This window comes from Heterodontus francisci, chromosome 6 (assembly GCF_036365525.1).
Source record: "Heterodontus francisci isolate sHetFra1 chromosome 6, sHetFra1.hap1, whole genome shotgun sequence".
Classification (NCBI taxonomy): domain Eukaryota; kingdom Metazoa; phylum Chordata; class Chondrichthyes; order Heterodontiformes; family Heterodontidae; genus Heterodontus; species Heterodontus francisci.
The window spans coordinates 24,403,889-24,424,708 of record NC_090376.1 but is presented as its reverse complement, the minus strand read 5'-3'; the positions used below and the strand labels follow the sequence as shown (position 1 = coordinate 24,424,708).

At 44.0% G+C, this 20,820-nt stretch overlaps 1 protein-coding gene across 5 annotated transcripts in view; it reads left to right on the top strand.

Moving 5' to 3' along the window:
* LOC137371185 (von Willebrand factor A domain-containing protein 3B-like) overlaps window positions 1-20,820 on the top strand; it is a 293,943-nt gene that overhangs the window by 139,015 nt on the left and 134,108 nt on the right. For all 5 annotated transcript variants that reach the window (XM_068033287.1, XM_068033286.1, XM_068033288.1 and 2 more), the window contains exon 23: window positions 12,208-12,349. In XM_068033287.1, the coding sequence (XP_067889388.1) occupies window positions 12,208-12,349 (142 nt within the window). The remainder of the gene's footprint in view (window positions 1-12,207; window positions 12,350-20,820) is intronic.

The following is a 20,820-nucleotide window of genomic DNA, read 5'->3' as shown; positions in this document are numbered from 1 at the left end:
GAGGCTGTGGTGCTAACCACTGCGCCACTGTGCCGCACGAAGGTTTCGTGAGCCTTCTCCTGTATATAGTGGTTTAATACAACTGAGCAGTTTGCTGCCATTTAAGATGGCTGTTAAGAGACAGTCACATATAGATTAGACTTAGACAGGAACAGCAGGTAAATGACATTTGTGAACCAGTTGAGTTTTTACAACAATCCAACAGCATCACATTCTCTAGATTATTAGTTCAGGCCTCTGGATTTGTAGTTCAATAAGACAACTAGTACTCTACCGTACTTATGTTATATGTCAATGGGGAAATTGGAACTCAAGGGTGGTGACCTTTACAGCTGCCGACAGTGCAGAATATCCCAGATAGGAGGGCTGCAGATCAGGTGGAGCATGTGGCACAATTCATTGAATGCTTCCCTTCTGAAGTTCAGCATTTATAAGCACTGCTCCTGGCTCAGCTAGAGGTAGATGCCCCTTGTCTATTTATTCTGCCATATACCTCATGAGCAGCCTTAGAGTCATAGAGTCGTACAGCATAGAAACAGGCCCTTCGGCCCACCGTGTCCATGCGACCGTAATGCCTATCTATACTAATCCCACCTGACTGCATTAATTCCATATCCCTCTATGCCTTGCTCATTCAAGTACCTGTCCAGATGCCTCTTAAATGTCGCTACTGTTCCTGCCTCCATCACCTCCTCAGGCAGCTCAATCCAGATACCCACTATTCTTTGTGTGAAAAATTTCCCCCTTTGATCTCCTTTAAACCTCCTTCCTCGCATCTTAAATCTATGCCATCTAGTTTTAGTCACCTCTACCATGGGAAATAGACTCTGGCTATCTACCCTATCTATGCCTCTCAAAATTTTATATACCTCTATCATGTCCCCTCTCAGCCTCCTTCGCTCCAGGGAAAACAGACCCAGCCTATCCAAACCAGGCAACATCCTTGTGAATCTTTTCTGCACCCTCTCTAGCTTAATCACATCTTTCCTGTAGTGCGGTGACCATAACTGCACACAGTATTCCAAATGTGGCCTAACCAACGTTATGTACAACTGTAACATGACGTCCCAACTCTTGTACTCAATGCCTCGGCCGATGAAGGCAAGCATGCCATATGCCTTTTTCACCACCCTGTCTACCTGTTTTGCCACTTTCAGGGAACTATGTACTTGCACCCCGAGGTCTCTCTGCTCGACAACACTCCCCAGAGCCCTGCCTCTCTCCATTCCTCATCCTTTCTATGACCAAGAAACACAGATATAAGGGTTTCCAATAGTGAACTTTAGTAGCCTCTTTTAAATTGGGAAAGACTACAAAAATGGACGTCCCACAGCAAAAGGCAGCAAGGTAGATGTTGAAGCAATAGCCAGTAATGAGGTAACAAAACGAAATATGAAAATTGATTCAAAAATACTGATCTTACAAGGATTTGCAAAGCACTTGGTCGGCCTCTTTAAATGTACTTCTGCCCTTTCTGTAATGCCTTACAACACTCAATGCCTTTTTATATCGGCATGAGTTGCATTCACCGTTACTGAGGCAGTAATGATAGAAAATGGGAATTAAGGCATCACCAAGTCATTGCATCATTTAAAAAATCTGCCCTCACTTGCATGAGCAACAACAACTTGTATTTATGAAGTGCCTTTAACATAGTAAGAAGTAATAGAGAGGAGTTGAGGAGTAATTTTTTCACCCCCAGGTGTGGTGGGGTCTGGAACTCACTGCAAGAAAGGGTGGTAGAGGCAGAAATCCTTGAAGGGTCGTAACTGATAGGGCTATGGACCAAGAACTGGAAAGTGGGAATAGGCGAGCACAGACACGATGGGTCGAATAGCCTCCTGTGCCATAAATTTTCTATGAGTTTTGAGTGGATATGGCAAGTCTCATTGAATGTGTTGGATTGGACCAACATTTATAAAGGTGACCGTTTATTTTGCCCACATTCTCAAGTTGCTCCTGTCATGGAAAGCTTATCTTTAGCACTAGCTAATAATCAATTTAGGATGCATTTGTTTTTTTAAATCTCCTTCTCCATTGATTGGCCTGACTTATAAGAGATTGTAAGTATCTTGATTATAAATAATGTGGATTGTTAATGCTAGACAAAGTGGATTAATTGAATCGTTCCTCTGATGTATGTCTTCTCCTTCTCAGTCTGGAGAGGGGGTAATCATTTTACAGAAATCAGAAGTTAGAGTAATAATAATAATTAAAAAACCCTGTTTTATACTTGCATTAACCTTTCACCAAAATTCATGACATGAAGAATTTCACCCCCAAGATTAGTGTGATGGAAATCCCACATGCTTAATGGAAAAGATTCTTTCGTTGTGTGGAACTTCGCCGGAGACTTTTTTTACTGCACATTATTACAAATAACTTTTAAAAAAGCCGAACAGAGCAGCTAAAGATGGCCTCGCACTATTTGCATATGAGAAGCCAAAGACCAGCTGGGAGACAGAAGTGATTATCCAGTCTAGCTAGAACAATAGGGGTACGCACTGATTCAATCATCTAAGATGGTTTTGTCAATGTTGATTATCAAAAGCCATCGACACCCACTGACTTTGAAAGAGCCAGCTCCTCCTCACCCCCCCCCCCCGCCTCACCAACTTGAACAACTTTGAATTTCAAAGGGTCACTGAAGGGTCACTGACCCAAAACGTTAACTCTGCTTCTCTTTTCACAGATGCTGCCAGACCTGCTGAGTGGTTCCAGCATTTCTTGTTTTTATTTCAGATTTCCAGCATCTGCAGTATTTTGCTTTTATTTGAATTTCAAAGATCATTCCAGAAACTTCTGTTTCAAACAAAGAGGTGGTCACATGACATGATGACCTGTGTAACTCTGAGAGTTTGTGAATTATGCCTTTGAAAGTAGACAGTAACTGAACTCCGAGAAGGAACATCTCTCCTCTCTCCCTCTCCAGCAAAGTCCCAGGAGAGCCTGGGCTGTAGCTAAACCTCAAACCTACAGATCCTCACAGTCAAGAACAAAGAGGATGGATAAAGCTTCTCTTTGACCATCAGGAACCAGAGAAACAAATTTGAATTGTGCACGTGGCCCAGCGAGGACTTCAGGACTTGAATTTCAACTAAGGACACTGGGACTACACTTCCATATTTAAATTCCATTTTTATTGAGGACTCTACTCCACCTCCCAACTCTGTTTATCCCCTCTGTGTCTTTGTGTGAGTGTATGCCTCTCGTATGAATGTGAGTGTGGATGCGTTGCGTTTTTAGTAATTTTAACCGGTTTAGAGTGATTAGGTTAATAAACTTACATCTTTCTTGTTTAAATTCAAGACAACCTGTCTGCTTCATTTGCAAGTATATATTAGACTAACAGGAGCAAGTGCTCACTGAGTTGGTAAGTTAAATCACTGTGTTAAAAGGATAAACCCTGTTGCGGTCAAACCAGAGAGGGGGCGAAAGGGGAGCCTGAGACCCCTCCTCACCTGGTCATAACATTAGAATAACACTGCAGTCTTTTGCCATGTTTAATTGGCAGATTATTAAAGGTTGGCTGAAATGCAAATTAACAGATCAGCAGTCAAAGGAAAATTGGGAGTTCTTTAGAGCGACAAAGCAAAATTTCCTGACTGCTGGACAGCAGCAGGCCATCAGCGGGTGACTTAACGGAAAGCCACCAGTGAACTGCCTGTACGTTGGAATACATCTGTGAAAGCTACCAATGATTTGCAAGACCTCTCCTGTGACATGGGAGGCTGAATATTCAATTGCAGGAGGGGGTGAGCAGGGGTGCGGTCGTGCATTGAAAATTGAGACCCCGGAGGGCGATGCTGGATCCTGAGCCTCCAGAAAGCGACTCAGTTTTCAAAGGGAGGGTGGCGGTGGTGGGGGTGGGGGGGGGGAATGGTGGGGAATGGGGAACTTACAGCCCTCCAATCCAGAAGCCAAGGCTAAAGCTCTGGGGACATGCTTCAAATCCCATGGCAGATGGTGGAATAAATAAATTCAATTAATTGATGATAAAAATCTGGAATTGAAAACTAGTCTCAGTAATGATGCCATGAAATGATCACCGATTATCGTAAAAACCCATCTGGTTCAGTAATGCCCTTTAGGGAAGGAAGGCTGCTGTCCTTACCTGGACTGGCTAACATGTGACTCCAGGCCCGCAGCAATGTGGTTGTCTTTTAACTGCCCTCTGAAATGGCCTTACAAGCCACTCAGCTGTCAAGGGTATTTAGGGATAGGCAACAAATGCTGGCCTTGCCAGTAATACCCATGAAAGAATAAAGAAAAAATATTGACAGACCATTAAGCTACTTGAGGAGCTTGTTAATGGGCCAGGCAGGGCCAGGAGGCAATTTTCAAATCGGAAATCACCAAACCCGAACAGCCTAGTGCATGTTAGTGCACAGCTGGTGGATTCGATGTGGGGAGCTGCAAAGATTTTTTTAAAAACGGAAACATTTTTTGCCACCAGGGATTTTGCTGCGGGATCGGTTGCAGTACCATTTGCTTGGCTGTTTGGCCATTTCTCTGAAAGCTGACGCTTCAGGCCCTCCAAATTCCTCCCTCCTCTCTTCTGCAAGGCAGCGGCAGGCCCTGTCACGGCCGCAGTCTGCCTTTGAGGCTCCTGAATTCAACAGGCACCTCCCTCCTCCTCGCAGAGCCCAATGCCACAACTTGTGCTCACCTCCAGGTCAGTTAGGGCGTTAACGCAGCGTGGGATTGCGACCCGGAAATTATCCCGACCTCGATTTGAAAAGTAAGCCCAGGGTCTGGGAGAATTCCATCTCCTAAACAGTTTCAGAGATGCAGAAATATGTGTGATTGTGAACTTGTGTAAATATACCCTTCCCTTGTACACCTTTGTCTGTATGAGTTTTATACTGTGCACTTAAATGCTAAGAAATGAAATAGATCAATATTGCATCCATAGATGTCTGTAAAGGTTGATATTTATTTTTTTAAATTCCCAATATACAAGCCGTCCCCCACCATGAAGCTGCACATCTGCGCTTGTGAAGAGTTAAATTTACCTGGTAAAATTATGACTTTCATCAAAAGCAGGTGAAAATAGTTTAATGCACAGATGAGGCCTTGGTGCGAAAGCACTCTTGCACCACCCCACCCCCACCCCCCCTCCAAGGAGCTAGGCACAAAATCTTGACTGACATGCCAGTGCAGTTCTGAGGGAGCATTTTAGGAGTCATCTTTACAATGAGGTGTTAAACCAGAGACCCTTCTGTCTTCTTAGTTGGATATTAGCTTGGGAGCTGGAGTAGTGGGGCACTGTATGAGGTTGGGAAACTTGGAAGAACGGTTTACCCTCAGGCTCTGCCGAATTTGACGCCAGGACCTGATTAACGTTTATCGTCCCTGCTTCCCAGCCAGGGCTAGCCGCATTGAAAGGCAGGCTGGCTGGTTGGCCTTTGGATGGTTAAGCCTTCGGCACCAGGCCACAGCCAGAGTGCGGAGAGCAGAGAGGGAGGGATTCGAGGCCTGGGGGAGTGGGGGTGGGGGGGGGGGAGGATAATGTAAGAGTCATGGAGGAGATTGATAGGGTTTGGGTGGGGGGTGGGGTTGGGGAAGATTGGAAGGGTCAGTGGGTGTCTGATCACAGTGGGTGGGTGAAACATGTAAACTGGATCCAGCACATAAGTGGAAAGACCTCCTCTTTAATTTGCTTTAGCTGCTGGGTTTCCCGAGGTACAGGAAACCTGGCCGGACAGCATTAAATTTAAAATGGTGGTTAATTATGAGGCATGGAGCCACATTATAATATTCAAGTACCCAGCCTGCCTCCTATGAGTCGGTTGGTTGCCTGCCATCCCGTTCCACCTCCGTTAAAACCAGAAGTTTAAATATTATGGCTACAAGAGGAGATCAGAGGCTGGGAATTCTGTGGTGAGGATCTCACCTTCTGACTCCCCAAAGCCTGTCCACCATCTACAAGGCCCAAGTCAGGAGTGTGATGGAACACTCTCCATTTGCCTGGATGGGTGCAGCTCCAACACCACTCAAGAGGCTTGACACCATCCAGGACAAAGCAGCCTGCTTGATTGGCACCCCATCCACCACCTACAACATTCACGCCCTTCACCACCAACACACAATGGCAGCAGTGTGTACCATCTACAAGATGCATTGCAGCATCTCAGCAAGGCATAATTCGACAGCACTGCCCAAGCCTGCAAACTGTACCACCTAGAAGGACAAGAGCAGCAGGCGCATGGGAACACCACCTCCTGTAAGTTCCCTCCAAGTCACACACCATCCTGATTTGGAACTATATCACTATTCCTTCACTGTTGCTGGGTCAAAATCTTGGAACTTCCATCCTAACAGCACTGTTGACGTAACTAGACCACATGGACTGCAGCGGTTCAAGAAGGCGGTTTACCACCAGATTAATCAGGGATAGTCAGCATGGATTTGTTAGGGGAAGGTCATGTCTTACTAACTTAATTGAGTTTTTTGAGGAAGTAACAGGGAGGATTGATGAGGGTAGTGCAGTGGATGTGATCTACATGATTTTAGTAAGGCATTTGACAAGGTCCCGCATAGCAGACTGGTCAGTAAAATGAAAGCCCATAGGATACAGGGGAATATGGCAGGTTGGATCCAGAATTAGCTCAGTGACAGGAAACAAAGGGTAGTAGTTGACGTATGTTTTTGCGAATGGAAAACGGTTTCCAGTGGCGTTCCACAGGGCTCAGTGTTGGGTCCTTTGCTGTTTGTGGTATATGTTAATGATTTGGACTTAAATGCGGGAGGCATGATTGGGAAATTTGCCGATGACACAAAAATTGGCCATGTAATTAATAGTGAAGAGGATGGCTGTAGACTCCAGAATAATATCAATGGTTTGGTTGAGTGGCCGAAAAAGTGGCAAATGGAATTCAACCCAGGTAAGTGTGAGGTAATGCATTTGGGGAGGGCAAATAAAGCAAGTGAATACACAATATATGGGAGGATATTGAGAGGGGTAGAAGAAGTGAGAGACCTTGGAGTGCATGTCCACAGGTCCCTGAGATGGCAGGACAGGTAGATAGAGTGGTGAAGAAGGTATATGGATTGCTTTCCTTTATTGGCTGAGGTATAGAATACAAAAGCAGGGATGTAATGCTGAAACTGTATAAAACTCTGGTTCGGCCACAGCTGGAGTATTGCGTACAGTTCTGGTCACCACATTATAGAAAGGACATAATTGCTCTGGAGAGAGTACAGAGGAGATTTACAAGAATGTTACCAGGGCTTGAAAGTTGCAGCTATGAGGAAAGATTGGATAGGATGGGGTTGTTTTCCCTGGAACTGAGGAGGCTGAGGGGAGACTTAATTGAGGTGTACAAAATTATGAGGGGCCTAGATAGAGTGGACAGGAAGGACCTGTTACCCCTGGCGGGGAGGTCAGTTACCAGGGAACACAGATTTAAGGTGATTGGTGGAAGGATTAGAGGGGACACGAGGGGAAACTTTTTCACCCAGAGGGTGGTGTGTGTCTAGAATTCACTGTCAGGAACAGTGGTGGAGGCAGAAACCCTCAATTCTTTTAAAAGGTACCTGGACATTCACCTGAAGTGCTGTAACCTGCAAGGCTATGGACCAGGTGCTGGAAGGTGAGATCAGATTGGGTGGCTAGTCTTTTTGGCCAGCACGGACACGATGGGCTGAATGGCCTCCTTCTGTGCTGTAATTATTCTATGGTTTTATGGTTCTCAAAGGCAATTAATGATGGGCAGTAAATGCTGGCCTTACCAGCAATGCCCACATCCATATAGGAACAAAACGGGCGGGTTAGGGTCAGGTTTCAGGGTTTTTAAAACATTTTTACATGCCACCCGATCCAAACCCACCATTTTTGGGGTTTAAAAGTTCCCCCAAAAGCTCCCAAACCACTATTTGAAGAAGGGCAAGAATTCTCCTGGTGTCTTGGCCAATATTTAGCCCTCATCCAACATCACTAACACAGATTATCAGTTTTTCAGAGAGTGCTGATCAGTTGGCAAGTGAACTCTGATTGGTAGAGGCGTTGTCATGGAGAATGCACTAGTTTACAGTGACTGACAGTTAACTGCCAAGCTTTGTTTGAAATTTAAACCAGGCAACTTGACTCTGTTTGGATAAGGTATTGCCCTGAAGAATGAACCAGCGAATGGCTGTCACTAATTTTGTTTAGTTGAAAAAGGCGCAATGTGTGTACATATTGTTTCTGTCTGCAAAGAACAGGGCCCCGTGTATTAATATATGTAGGTTCCAGTACAGGCAAATGCGCCACACTGCGTGCCCTACTGACGATCTTAAATTGGTTGGCAGCATGTTTCTTAGCACACTGAGGATATTTTAGCAAATGTCCCTTCTGCTGTTCGCAACGGGCAAGGTACAGGCCATACCCAATGAACCTGAGCTTACAAAACTCAAAACACAGTGTCCAACATTAGATGTGATTCTGCAATTGGACAACATTTGCTAAATAATCCTCAGTGTGCTAAGAATTACACTGACAACCAATTTAAGATTGTCAGTAGGGCTCGCAGTGTGGTGCATTTGCACGTACTGGAAGCTACATTTATTAATACACAGGGCCCTGTTCTTTGCAGACAGAAAGAACATGTACACACGTTGCGTCTGTTTCAGCTAAACAAAATAAGTGACAGCCATTTGCTGGTTCATTCTTCAGGGCAATGCCTTGATCAATCCCAGTAAAATGCTGGAGCCTCTGAAATTGCGAGTCGGCACAGAGAGAGAGAGAGAGAGCCTGCCGTCGCTCCGGTCTTCAGGAGCATTTCGTACTGTTAACTGGACTCAAGCTGCCTGGTTTAAATTTCAAAGAAAGCTTGGCAGTTAACTGTCAGTCACCATAAACTGGTGCATTCTCCATGGCAACACCTCTACCAATCAGAGTTCAGTTGCCAACCGATCAGCACTCTCTTCTCATACAATATAAAGTTGTTGTTTTCCCTTACATTGGTATTCTTGCGGATGGTCCTGATGAGTGCAAGAGGAAAAGCTTCGACAGCATGTCTCTATTTTCAGCAATACTCAAGGCTGACAACTACTGTATAAATATTACTGAAGCATATAATGTAGGCAACTACTTTTGATATTAAAAGTACTCGAGTCCTGCCATAATACAGAATTTTCTGTTATTTTGATGTCTCAGAGTGGGTAGCTTGAAAAAGTGATAAATATTATGCAAATATTTTGTTTTAAAGGGAGGATATTGTTGGCGAGGCGGTGGTGTAGTGGTAGTGTCAGTGGACTAGTAACCAGAGGCCCAGCCTAATGCTCTGGGGACATGGGTTCAAATCCCACCATGGCAGATGGTGAAATTTGAATTCAATGAATAAAATCTGGAATTAAAATAAAAAGTTAGTCCAATGGTGACCATGAAGCCATTGTCGATGGTTGTATAAACCCATCTGGTTCACTAATGTCCTTTCAGGAAGGAAATCTGCTGTGCTCACCTGGTCTGGCCTACATGTGATTCCAGACCCAAAACAATGTGGTTGACTCTTAAATACCCTCTGAAATGGTCACTTAGTTCAAGGGCAATTAGGGATGGGTCATAAATGCTGGCCTAGCCAGCGACGCCCACATCCCATGAATGAATAGAAAAAAAATCATTCAGTCGGTTTTCGTTTCTACTGTGTTGTCAAATTGCTTGCAAATCCCTAGCGTTGAATGAGCTGCAATTTCCTCTAGATAAACATTTGGAAAAACAAAGCTACCACCAGCTCTGTATCTCTGCCATCAAATCCACCCTGTCCCCTCTTTGGGCACCCTTTAAACTTAAACAGACCATTCACAAACTCAACATACTATTCAATGCTGACCTGAGTTTCTGACCCCCTATCCTGTCCATCATATAAAGACTGTAAAGCATTGTTCACCTGCATCCCTATCGCAGCCCATCTGCTGCCGAAACCCTTACCCATGCCTTTTGTCACCTCCGGTATTAACTTTTCCCTTGGGCTTCTGACTGTCTTCCCATTCTCCAACTTGTGCAAATGTCAGGACATCCAAAACTTGACTGTCCCACGTCACTACATGTTTATCTCAGCAACCATTTTAAATAGATGTCGGGTAACTGAGAGACCTCTGTTATTGGAATGATCCGCACTGTGACTAAAGGCTCAAAACCTAGGAGTCAGTTTCACTTGATGTAGATTTTATTGTATAGCACGAGTAATAAAAACAAGCTACACACCTACACACTCACATCTAGGAGACTCATCGGGGGCTGGGAGCTGAGCAATTGAGGTTGTTCCTAATACTGAGTTCATCTCTCAGAGGTTTTCATTATGTTTTTACACTTTTCTTGAAACACACCTACTTATACTGTTTCTTAGTCTGCAACTGTCATTCATGCTGACTAAACAGATGTCCCATGACTGACTTTGGCAGGAGATGGTGTAGGTGGGCCCTGGCTCTTACCTGTTGCCAGTCCTCGAGGTTGCTGAATTCTACATTCCATACAGTGTTGTACTGAACTAATCTCTCAGCATTTTCCTATAGAATGTACTTACTTGATTACTTTAACTCTGGCATTATCTCTTCACATTGTTCAGCATATGATTATGCAACCTAATTCAAATATTATTTAACAGTCATTCTGGCCTTACCTTACACTTCTTCAAGTTAGGTATACTAAAGCAGTTAGCTACATTTTACACCTGCTGTCCACGTTCTTTTCTATCTCAGCCCCCCTGTCAACTGCATTTTTTTTTTTGAGTATTACTGAAAATAGAGACATGTTGTTGAAGCTTTTCGTCTTGCACTCATCAGGACAATCCGCAAGAATACCAATGTAATACCAATACCTAGCATCACACTGGAATTGAAATTCGTATATCACATTACTCATTTGTGTGATAGGCAGGACATGTTTTTGGCTTGATGGCTGCATCCTGTTAGTGGCGAACATCACACGTGTTGCTGCTGCATAGTGGCAGCGTGAAACAGCTAGCTTCACCATGGCAACACCTCTACCAATCAGAGTTCATTTGCCAACCAATCAGCACTCTCTTCTCATACAGTATAAAGTTGTTGTTTTCCCTTACATAGGTATTCTTGAGGATTGTACCGATGAGTGCAAGATGAAAAGCTTTGACAATATGTCTCAAGTTCTAAACTATCAAATGACTATTTTTTTTATTCATTCAAGGGATGTGGGTGTCACTGGCAAGACCAGCATTTATTGCCCATCCCTAACTGCCCTTGAGAAACTGAGTGGCTTGCTAGGCCATTTCAGAAGGCATTTAAGAGTTAACCACATTGCAGTGGGTCTGGAGTCACATGTAGGCCAGACCAGGTAAGGATGGAAGATTACCTTCCCTAAAGGACATTAGTGAACAAGATGGGTTTTTACAACACTCGACAATGGTCACCATTACACTAGCTTTCTTTTTAATCCCAGATTTGTATTATTTGAATTCAAATTTCACCATCTGCTGTGGTGGGATTTGAACCCAGGTCCCCCGGGCTTTAGCCTGGGCCTCTGGTTTACTAGTCTAGTGACATTACCACTACGCCACCCCCTCCCACCAGCCGTATATATATGTACTTTGATCCTTTGCATTATATGCTAGATATCCCATCATGCTAAGTGGCTAAGCCATTTAACCTATCGCAGTATGTTATCCCGAATTACCCAATTTAATAATTCCCGTGGCTGTACTAAGTCTTGTGCACGGTTTCTGCACAGGTTCCCTGCTCCATTCACGCTGGCCAACTGTATTGACGCTTTGAATATCTTAGACCTCGGGGCTAAGCTCCATATAATATGAGTGCATTGGTTGCCCCAGGTTACAATGCAAAATACACAATGCAGATGTCATTTATTTAATTCAAAAGACGTAAAATGACTTTGGACTATGGAACATTTTGGAACATGAGGGGAAATCTCTCTATCAACCCTGTAATAAATGCACAATATTGTTTATGGCATTTTTTAATGAATGTCTTCAGTCCAGGGAGAAAATCTTCCTGAAAGGCCTTCAGCTGATCCAGTAAATAAATTGACTCCAAATGAGAAATCCATTGTATACATCTTATTACGAATATCACTGAAGCTTATGAACCCGAGAAGAATGCAATTATAAAAATAGCTGTGCATTTTGTATGTGCTTGTGTTTGTCTCATTCACAAGATTATAAAGATGTCAAATCATTTCTTAGTAAAATTTACCTTTATGTCTTGGGAATTCCGCTTTTTAACTAACCTTTGCAGGAGCTGGGGGCCATGAATCATGTTCCCAGGAGCCATAACCCCAGTGTACAAAAAGCTACAAAACAGGCCGGAAGAATATTGGACAGCCTTAGAGGTCAGAGGGTAATTGCGAGGTCAGAAGTTGATGGTTTTTATTATCCAGGTAAGTTGACTGTCAGGTGTTCTTTAGATTTCTTAGAGGCCTAGACTAAATCTGTTTAGAAGCTTGAAGATTAACATGTAGGAAATAGGTGGCTGTTCATTATAACTGTTTACATTAAAAAATCATTTTGTTGTTGCAAGAAATGGCGATGAAGGTGTATTTTATGATGAAGCATAATGGATGTCCCTTAACCTTTAAGATAATCAATTGGAAATGATTCTATGAGCATTTAATTCCAATTTGCACTCGAAATCGTGACTGTTAAGTTTAGAATTTCCCAAGGGTATTTGGTCGATTTTACAAGGCGTGGATGTATCTCATCATTACATAGTGAAATAATAAAGCTGCACTCAACGACCATTGCATTTTACTTCCAATAAAAGCAGTAAATGTCAACACTTTGTAGTTTGGAAACGCTATAACTGTAAAATATATTCTCATCTTTTCACATTCTTCTCATAAAATACACAAGATAGAAAGCAGCATTAAAATACAATGGGGAAGCTTTTCAGGGGAATGTATTTGGGGAAGGAACAATAATTTCTATACGTGGCCACAGCGTACAACAGAACACTGGAAATCTCCTCTAGGAATAGGTCCCAGTTCCTATTAGAAATTAAATATGACACCAAAATGCCACGTAGTGGGGGTAATATCCAACTCCGTGAGAGGTGGAGCTTCCCAATGGTCTATATTTAGTGTGAATTTGAGTTACATCACGAAAAGGAGAGCTGTGCTGACATTTTGTTGAAATTCGATTTCATTTGTCCTGTCTATATTCAACATTAAACAAACTTGCGTTTTTCTCATAAATATTATTTGTAGGGCAGGCCGTGTAGTGGTTATGTTACTGGATGAGTAATCCAATGAACGTCAACTCAAATCCCATCATAGCAGTGTGAGAATTTGAATTCAGTTCAGTGGGACTGGAAATCAAAAGCTGTTTTCGGTAAAAGTGATCATGAAGCTGCTGGATTGTCGTTAAAAACTCATCTGGTTCACTGTTGTCCTTTAGGGAAGGAAATCTGCTGCCCTCACCTGATGTTGTATCAAACCACTACAGAAAGGTTAAATAAGAATGAAACTGGACAGACCACCTGGCATCGACCTAGGCACCAGGAATGACAAAGGCACGCCCTGCCCAGTCAACCCTGCAAAGTCCTCTTCACTAATATCTGGGGACTTGGGCCAAAATTGGGAGAGCTATCCCACAGACTAGTCAAGTTAACAGCCTGACATAGTCATACTCACCATATCATACCTTACAGCTAATGTTCCAGGCTCCTTTGTCACCATCCCTGGGTATCTCCTGTCCCATCAGACACAGACAGACCCTCCAGAGGTAGCGACACTGTACAGTCGGGAGGGAGTGGTCCTGTGAGTCCTCAACATTGACTTTGGACTCCATGAAGTCTCATGGCGTCAGGTCAAACATGGGCAAGGAAACCTCCTGCTGATTACCACCTACTGCATCATCTCAGCTGATGAATCAGTGTTTTTCCATGTTGAACACTACTTGGAATAAGCAAGGGCACAGAATGTACTCTGGTGGTGGATTTCAGTGCCCAGTAGTGGCTCGGTAGCACCACTACTGGCTGAGCTGGCTGAGCCATGAAGGACATAACTGATAGACTGGGCTGTGGTGGGTGGTGAGAGAACCAACAAGAGGGAAAAACCTACTTGACCTCATCCTCACCAAACAACCTGTCGCAGATGCATTTGTCCATGACAGTATTGGTAGGGCAACTCCTTGTGGAGACAAAGTCCCGTTGTCACAATAAGGACACCCTCCAATGTTTTGTGCGATATTACAACCGTGCTAAATGGGATGGATTCAGGACAAATCTAGCAGATCAAAACTGGGCATCCATGAGGCACTGTGGGCTATTAGCAGCAACAGAATTGTATTCAACCACAATCTGTAACCTCATGGCCCGACATATTCCTCACACTACCATTACCATTAAACTAGGGGACCAGCCCTGGTTCAATAAGGAGCGTAAGAGATCATGCCAGGAGCAGCACCACGCATACCTAAAAATGAGGTGCCAACCTATTGAAGCTACAATACAGGATTATGTGAATGTTAAACAATGGCAGCAGCATGCAATAGACAGAGCTAAGCGATCCCATAACAGATCAGATCAAAGCACTGCTGTCCTGCCACATCCAGACATGAATGGCAGTGGACAATCAAACAACTAACTTTATGGAGGAGGCTCCACAAACATCCCCCACCTCAATGATGACAGAACCCTGCATGTGAGTGCAAAAGACAAGACTGAAGCCTTTGCAGCCACCTTCAGCTGAAGTGCCAAGTGGATGATCCATCTCTGCCTCCTCCTGACGTTCACAGATGTCAGTCTTCAGCCAATCAGATTCACTCCACATGATATCAAGAAAAAACTAAAGGCACTGGATACAGCAAAGGCTATGGGTCCTGACAACATCCCAGTTGTAGTACTAAAGAGTTGTGCTGCAGAACTAGCTGCACCCCTCGCCAAGCTGTTCCAGTACAGCTACAACACTGGTATCTACCCAACAATGTGGAAAATTGCCCAGGTATGTCCTGTCCACAAAAAGCAGGACAAATCTAATCTGGCCATTACTGCCCCATCAGACTACACTCAATCATCAGCAAATTGAAGGAAGATGTCATCGACAGTGTTATTAAGTGGCACAACCTGCTCATCAATGCTCATTCTGTCAGGGCCACTCACCTCCAGACCTCATTATAGTTTTGGTCCAAACATGGACAAAAGAGCTGAATTCCAGAGGTGAGGTCAGAGTGACTGCCCTTGAAATCAAAGCAGCATTTGACTGAGCATTGCATCAAGGAGCCTGAGCAAAATCGGTCAATGGGAATCAAGGGGAAAACTCTCCACTGGTTGGAGCCATAGCTAGCACAAAGGAAGATGGTTGTGGTTGTTGGGTGCCAATAATCTCAGTCCCAGGACATTGCTGTAGGAGTTCCTCAGGGTCAACCATCTTCAGTTGTTTCATCAATGACTTTCCCTCCATCATACAGTCAGAAGTGAGGATGTTCAGTATTCAGTATCATTCGTAACTCCTTGATACTGAAGCAGCGCGTGTCTGCATGCAGCAAGACCTGGTCAGTGTTCAGGCTTGGGCTGATAAATGGCAAATAACATCCACGCCACACAAATGCCAGGCAATGACCATCTACAACAAGAGAGAGTCTAATCATCTCTCCTTGATGTTCAATGGTCTTAATCTCTCCTGCTCTCGACCATATCACAGACCTTCCCTTTTGTTCTTCTCCCCCCACCCTTTAACCTGCTAAAAACCTATTACATTTCTAACCTTTCCCAGTTCTGATGAAGGGTCATCAACCTGAAACGTTAACTCTGTTTCTCTCTCCAGTATTTTCTGTTTTTATTATAGGGGGAAAGCTCTCTGGTTGGAGTCAAACCTAGCACAAAGGAAGATGGTTGTGATTGTTGGAGGCCAATCATCTCAGCCCCAGGACATTGCTGCAGGAGTTCCTCAGGGTAGTGTCCTAGGCTCAACCATCTTCAGCTGCTTCATCAATGACCTTCCCTCCAACATAAGATCAGAAGTGGGTATCTTTGCTGATGGTTGCACAGTGCTCGGTACCATTTGCAACCCCTCAGGTACTGAAGCAGTCCAAGCCCACATGCAATAAGACCCGAACAACATTCAGGCTTGGGCTGATAAGTGGCAAGTAACACAAGTGCCAGGCTATGATCATCTCCAATAAGAGAAAATTTAACCATCTCCCCATGACATTTAGTGGCATTGACATTGCTGAATCGCCCACCATCAACATCCTGGCTGCTACCATTGACCAGAACTTAACTGGACCAACCATATAAATACTATGATTACCAGAGCAGGTCAAACACTGGGAATTCTGCAGCGATAACTCACCTTCTGACTCCCCAAAGCCTGTTCACCATCTGCAAGGCACAAATCTAGTTTGTGATGGAATACTCTTCAATTGCCTGTGGATGAGAGCAGCTCCAATAACACTCAAGAAGCTTGATATCATCCAAGAAAAATCAGCCTGCTTGATCGGCACCCCATTCCACCATGTTAAACATTCACTCCCTCCACCACCAAAGCATAGTGGCAGCAGCGTGTACCATATACCAGATGCACTGCAGCAACACACCAAGGTTCCTTCCAAACCTCTGACCTCTACCACCTCGAAGGACAAGGGCAGCAAACGCATGGGAACACGACTACTTGCAAGTTCCCTCTGTTGCGTGTTCCTTGAACTTCTGTGTTAGTATAGACTGTACACAAAGACTGACCACTCCAGATGGGATTAGTAATGCAATATTATGGATTCTTTATTGAGTAATGGCAGAGCAGCTAGTACATTGAGATGTTCACTATACAGGTGTGTGTTCAAGACTGCTAAACACTCTGAATCACGTGGTGTGTAATATCATCGCTCTTACATGACTAACATGATCTTGTAACCATACCTCTAAAAGGTGTACACCTTTTTACTCAAAAGGAAAAGAAGGGGAACATATTTACAAATTTGAACATCTCTTTTAGGCAAGTAGAAGTTAACTATATACACGTATAGAAAAGTGTTATGAGATGATACAAATAAAATTGCAAGAATATAAATTGCGTAATGTAAAGATGGTTTAATAATTCTGACAGATTTCGAAACAGGGTAACAGTTTTCAGATACTGTTACAGATGTTTGTGAATTGGATTTCATGGAAGAAGATTGTGTAGGCTCTGTCTGAGAAATAGTCTTCAATCTTGTACGAGTTGCAATGGAGGTTTCCATGGACTTGGGATTATGAACAGCTCTGATTTGAACTAGGTTACGACACAATGTGGTGCCAGTAGGTGTAGTTACTTCATAAGAATGTATTTCTGGTCGAACTTTGGAGACTGTTGCAGAACTCCATGTTCTGGTGATAGGATTTTGAATGTTAACTTGCTGACAAATAGCTAATTTGGGAAGTTCACTCCCAGCATGATTGCCATGCATTTCTTTCATTTTTCTGCATTGTTCTAAAAGAACATCTCTAACCTTATGTACTGGATACAGTTCGCACTGGAGATGCTGTATGTCAGATGTAACAGGCTGTGCCTCATCCTTGTTCTCACTGTCATGCAGACCCCCATCTGCCAAGAATGAGGCACATTAATTTTGCCACATGGACATTAAATTTCAAATTGTTGCTGGGAAGAAGAGAAGGCCTGTTACAAGGAATTGTCAGGCCCCTGGCAAAAAAATATTTTTGCATATTAACAGACAGGCTTGTAGACAAAGGAGCCACTCCCTGCTCCAATTTAATTCACAAACAGAGGTGATCAGACCAGTTTAGTCACATGACTAACTGGCTGTTGCAGAGTTTCAACTTGGGGTGTTTTAAATTGTAGAGACAGTTTTAATAAAAGTTCTCCTTCTTTAAACCTAAGAAAACCTGTTTGTGCTAGTTTCTTTACCTTATAATTGGAAAGCGGTGAATAAGGATTCACCAAGGGGGAGCTAAAAACACAGTGTGTTTAAAAATAAAACCCTGTTACAGTAAGACCAGGTGAAGGCTGAAAGGGACCCTGAGAAGTCTTTCTCACCTGGTCATAACATCACCCCTAGGTATCTTGAAACCACAAGGCGCGCAGAGGTTGAAAAGAGCTTCTATCTTCTGATCACAATATGGGCAAAATTGGAAAACTTGCGACGTCTCAATTCATTCCATCTTCGCTGCCTCCGGAGAATACTTGGCATCAGGTGGCAGGACCGTATCTCCAACACAGAAGTCCTCGAGGCGGCCAACATCCCCAGCTTGTACACACTACTGAGTCAGCGGCGCTTGAGATGGCTTGGCCATGTGAGCCGCATGGAAGATGGCAGGATCCCCAAAGACACATTGTACAGCGAGCTCGCCACTGGTATCAGACTCACCGGCCGTCCATGGCTCCGCTATAAAGAGGTCTGCAAACGCGACATGAAATTCTGTGACATTGATCACAAGTCGTGGGAGTCAGTTGCCAGCGTTCGCCAGAGCTGGCGGGCAGCCATAAAGACGGGGCTAAAATGTGGCGAGTCGAAGAGACTTAGTAGTTGGCAGGAAAAAAGACAGAGGCGCAAGGGGAGAGCCAACTGTGCAACAGCCCTGACAAACAAATGTCTCTGCAGCACCTGTGGAAGAGCCTGTCACTCGAGAATTGGCCTTTATAGCCACTCCAGGCGCTGCTTCACAAACCACTGACCACCTCCAGGCGCATATCCATTGTCTCTCGAGATAAGGAGGCCCAAAAGAATTGGAAAACCTGAGAAACTATTTGTTGCAAGGTTCCTTCTAGTCACCATCTGAGGACTGGAGAGAGAAGGTGCTTGGCATTGCCCTATGCCGTGGATGGTTATCAAGGTTAGATCACTGCATGTTCGCAGTCTAGTGACAGCAGGCCCATTTGTTTGAACAGCATAGAAAAGTTGAAGTTTCCAATCTGAATCATTATAACAACACTTAATTGTAATGGATCCGAGACATGGGTTCGGGAACCCATTGTAAGCAGTTAGCTGAGCATTGGTCAGAGCTTTCTTGGAATTCCATTTACCTGGATATATGCGTTTTAAGATGCGTAAGGGGAAAATGTTTGCACTGGCACCCGTGCTGACTTTTGCCTAGAGCAAATGTGTGCCTTTTTTTCCTGGACATGAAATACGAATGGCTGCAAGTACTTCTAGTGGAGTAATTGAATCAACGTGCTTAGTAACATTGATGACATGGAATGACTGTTCTGTTCGCTCGCTTGTGCTTGCACTCTGACCTTCGGGGTCAGTAGTGTTAGTGTCACCAGAATCTTCGTGGATGAATCGGTTTTGTCATGACGGAGAATTGCAAAGCTTGTCAGGGCGCAAAGATGTCCTGCACTTTAAATGTTTGTGTTCAGGACTCATTCCCACAGTGTCTGTCTTGGCTTTGTGACGTTGTCGTTGCCAGTGGTCTCTGACACCACATGCTTTGTGTATGGCGTTAAGTGCTGGACAGGGTTTAGACGAATGCAAAAGCCTGCACCTTGTACATGGTGTCTTGGATTTGGAATCCCTATTCAATGCACCTATGGTACTTGTCACACATAGAGATTGCAGGCGTTATTGACCTAGGATGATGCACTCAAATTTGCGGGCATCTTTCAATAAGGCGTCAACTGTGTACTCTTTGGGTTTGTCCAAAAGATCCTTTTGGTAGAGTTCAGTGTGGATGCAATCACAAGTTCGATGATATGATCTGGCCAGCTCGGAGCCAGTAAAATCACATTCTCAGTCTTTGGCATTGCAACAACTGACAAACTGGTCGATGGATTTGCTAGGCTGTTTTCTGAAAGACGTGAATTGGAGTCAGTGCACTCGAAAATTGAGCTTGAGGTGTAATTGGTCTTCTAGAGTGGACCAAATCTTTGCAGGATTCTTCTGTTCTTCGTCAGAGATGATGTAGTCCTTCATTGCCAATAGCTATGTGCATCTTTAATGCTTGCTTCTGTGGATCATCAATGGCTAGTTCATCGAAACAAAGCTTGATTCTGTGCTTGAAAAGAAGAATTCTGAAAGCATGTCAGATGCTTTCCAATTAATAGTAGGAAAAAGTGTTGCTATGATTGCAGTAACTCTGTATTGTTACAACGACAGAAGAAAAGATAAGCTATGAAGCCACATAATAGGAAGACTTGCAATACCAATTCTGAACAGACATGGATGGTTTGGTGCTGTCTTCTACAATGAAAAAAGAGTTGCAGTTCCACTGCTGAACTGGTTTGGAGGTTGTGGCTCTGTCGTCTCTTGCTGTGGAGACTTGTTGTAGTACCACTAGTGGACAGGCTTGGAGGTTGTGGCGTTGTTGCTGAATTTGTACACTTTTGGCTTAATTCCACCCATGAAGGGTGGATTTGACATGAAGGAAAATCGAAGGCCCAAAACTGTAATGACGATCTTCCTCCGAAAAATTGCAATAGTGATTGCTCGTCCTGAAACCACAATGGAAAACTCCTCCGTTCGATGTGTTGACTGTCACCCGTTCTCTGATGGATTGCAACGCTCCCCATACTGAAAATCTGCCGATTTTGTGCTTAACCCGGTAGCCCACTGCCATGATGACGCTAAACCGTCTTGATGCAGCTCGCAAACATTAACGGGATCTGTTACCTCTGTACAAAATTGAACTCGCCCAGACTTCCTCAAGTTGCCCCCAATGTTTTTTTTTTATTCATTCATGAGATGTGGGCGTCGCTGGCCAGGCCAGCATTTATTGCCCCTCCCTAATTGCCCTTGAGAAGGTGGTGGTGAGCTGTCTTCTTGAACCGATGCAGTAAATATGGGGTAGGTATACCCACAGTGCTGTTAGGAAGGGAGTTCCACGATTTTGACCCAGCGACAGTGAAGGAACGGCGATATAGTTCCAAGTCAGGATGGTGTGTGACTTGGAAGGGAACTTGCAGGTGGTGGTGTTCCC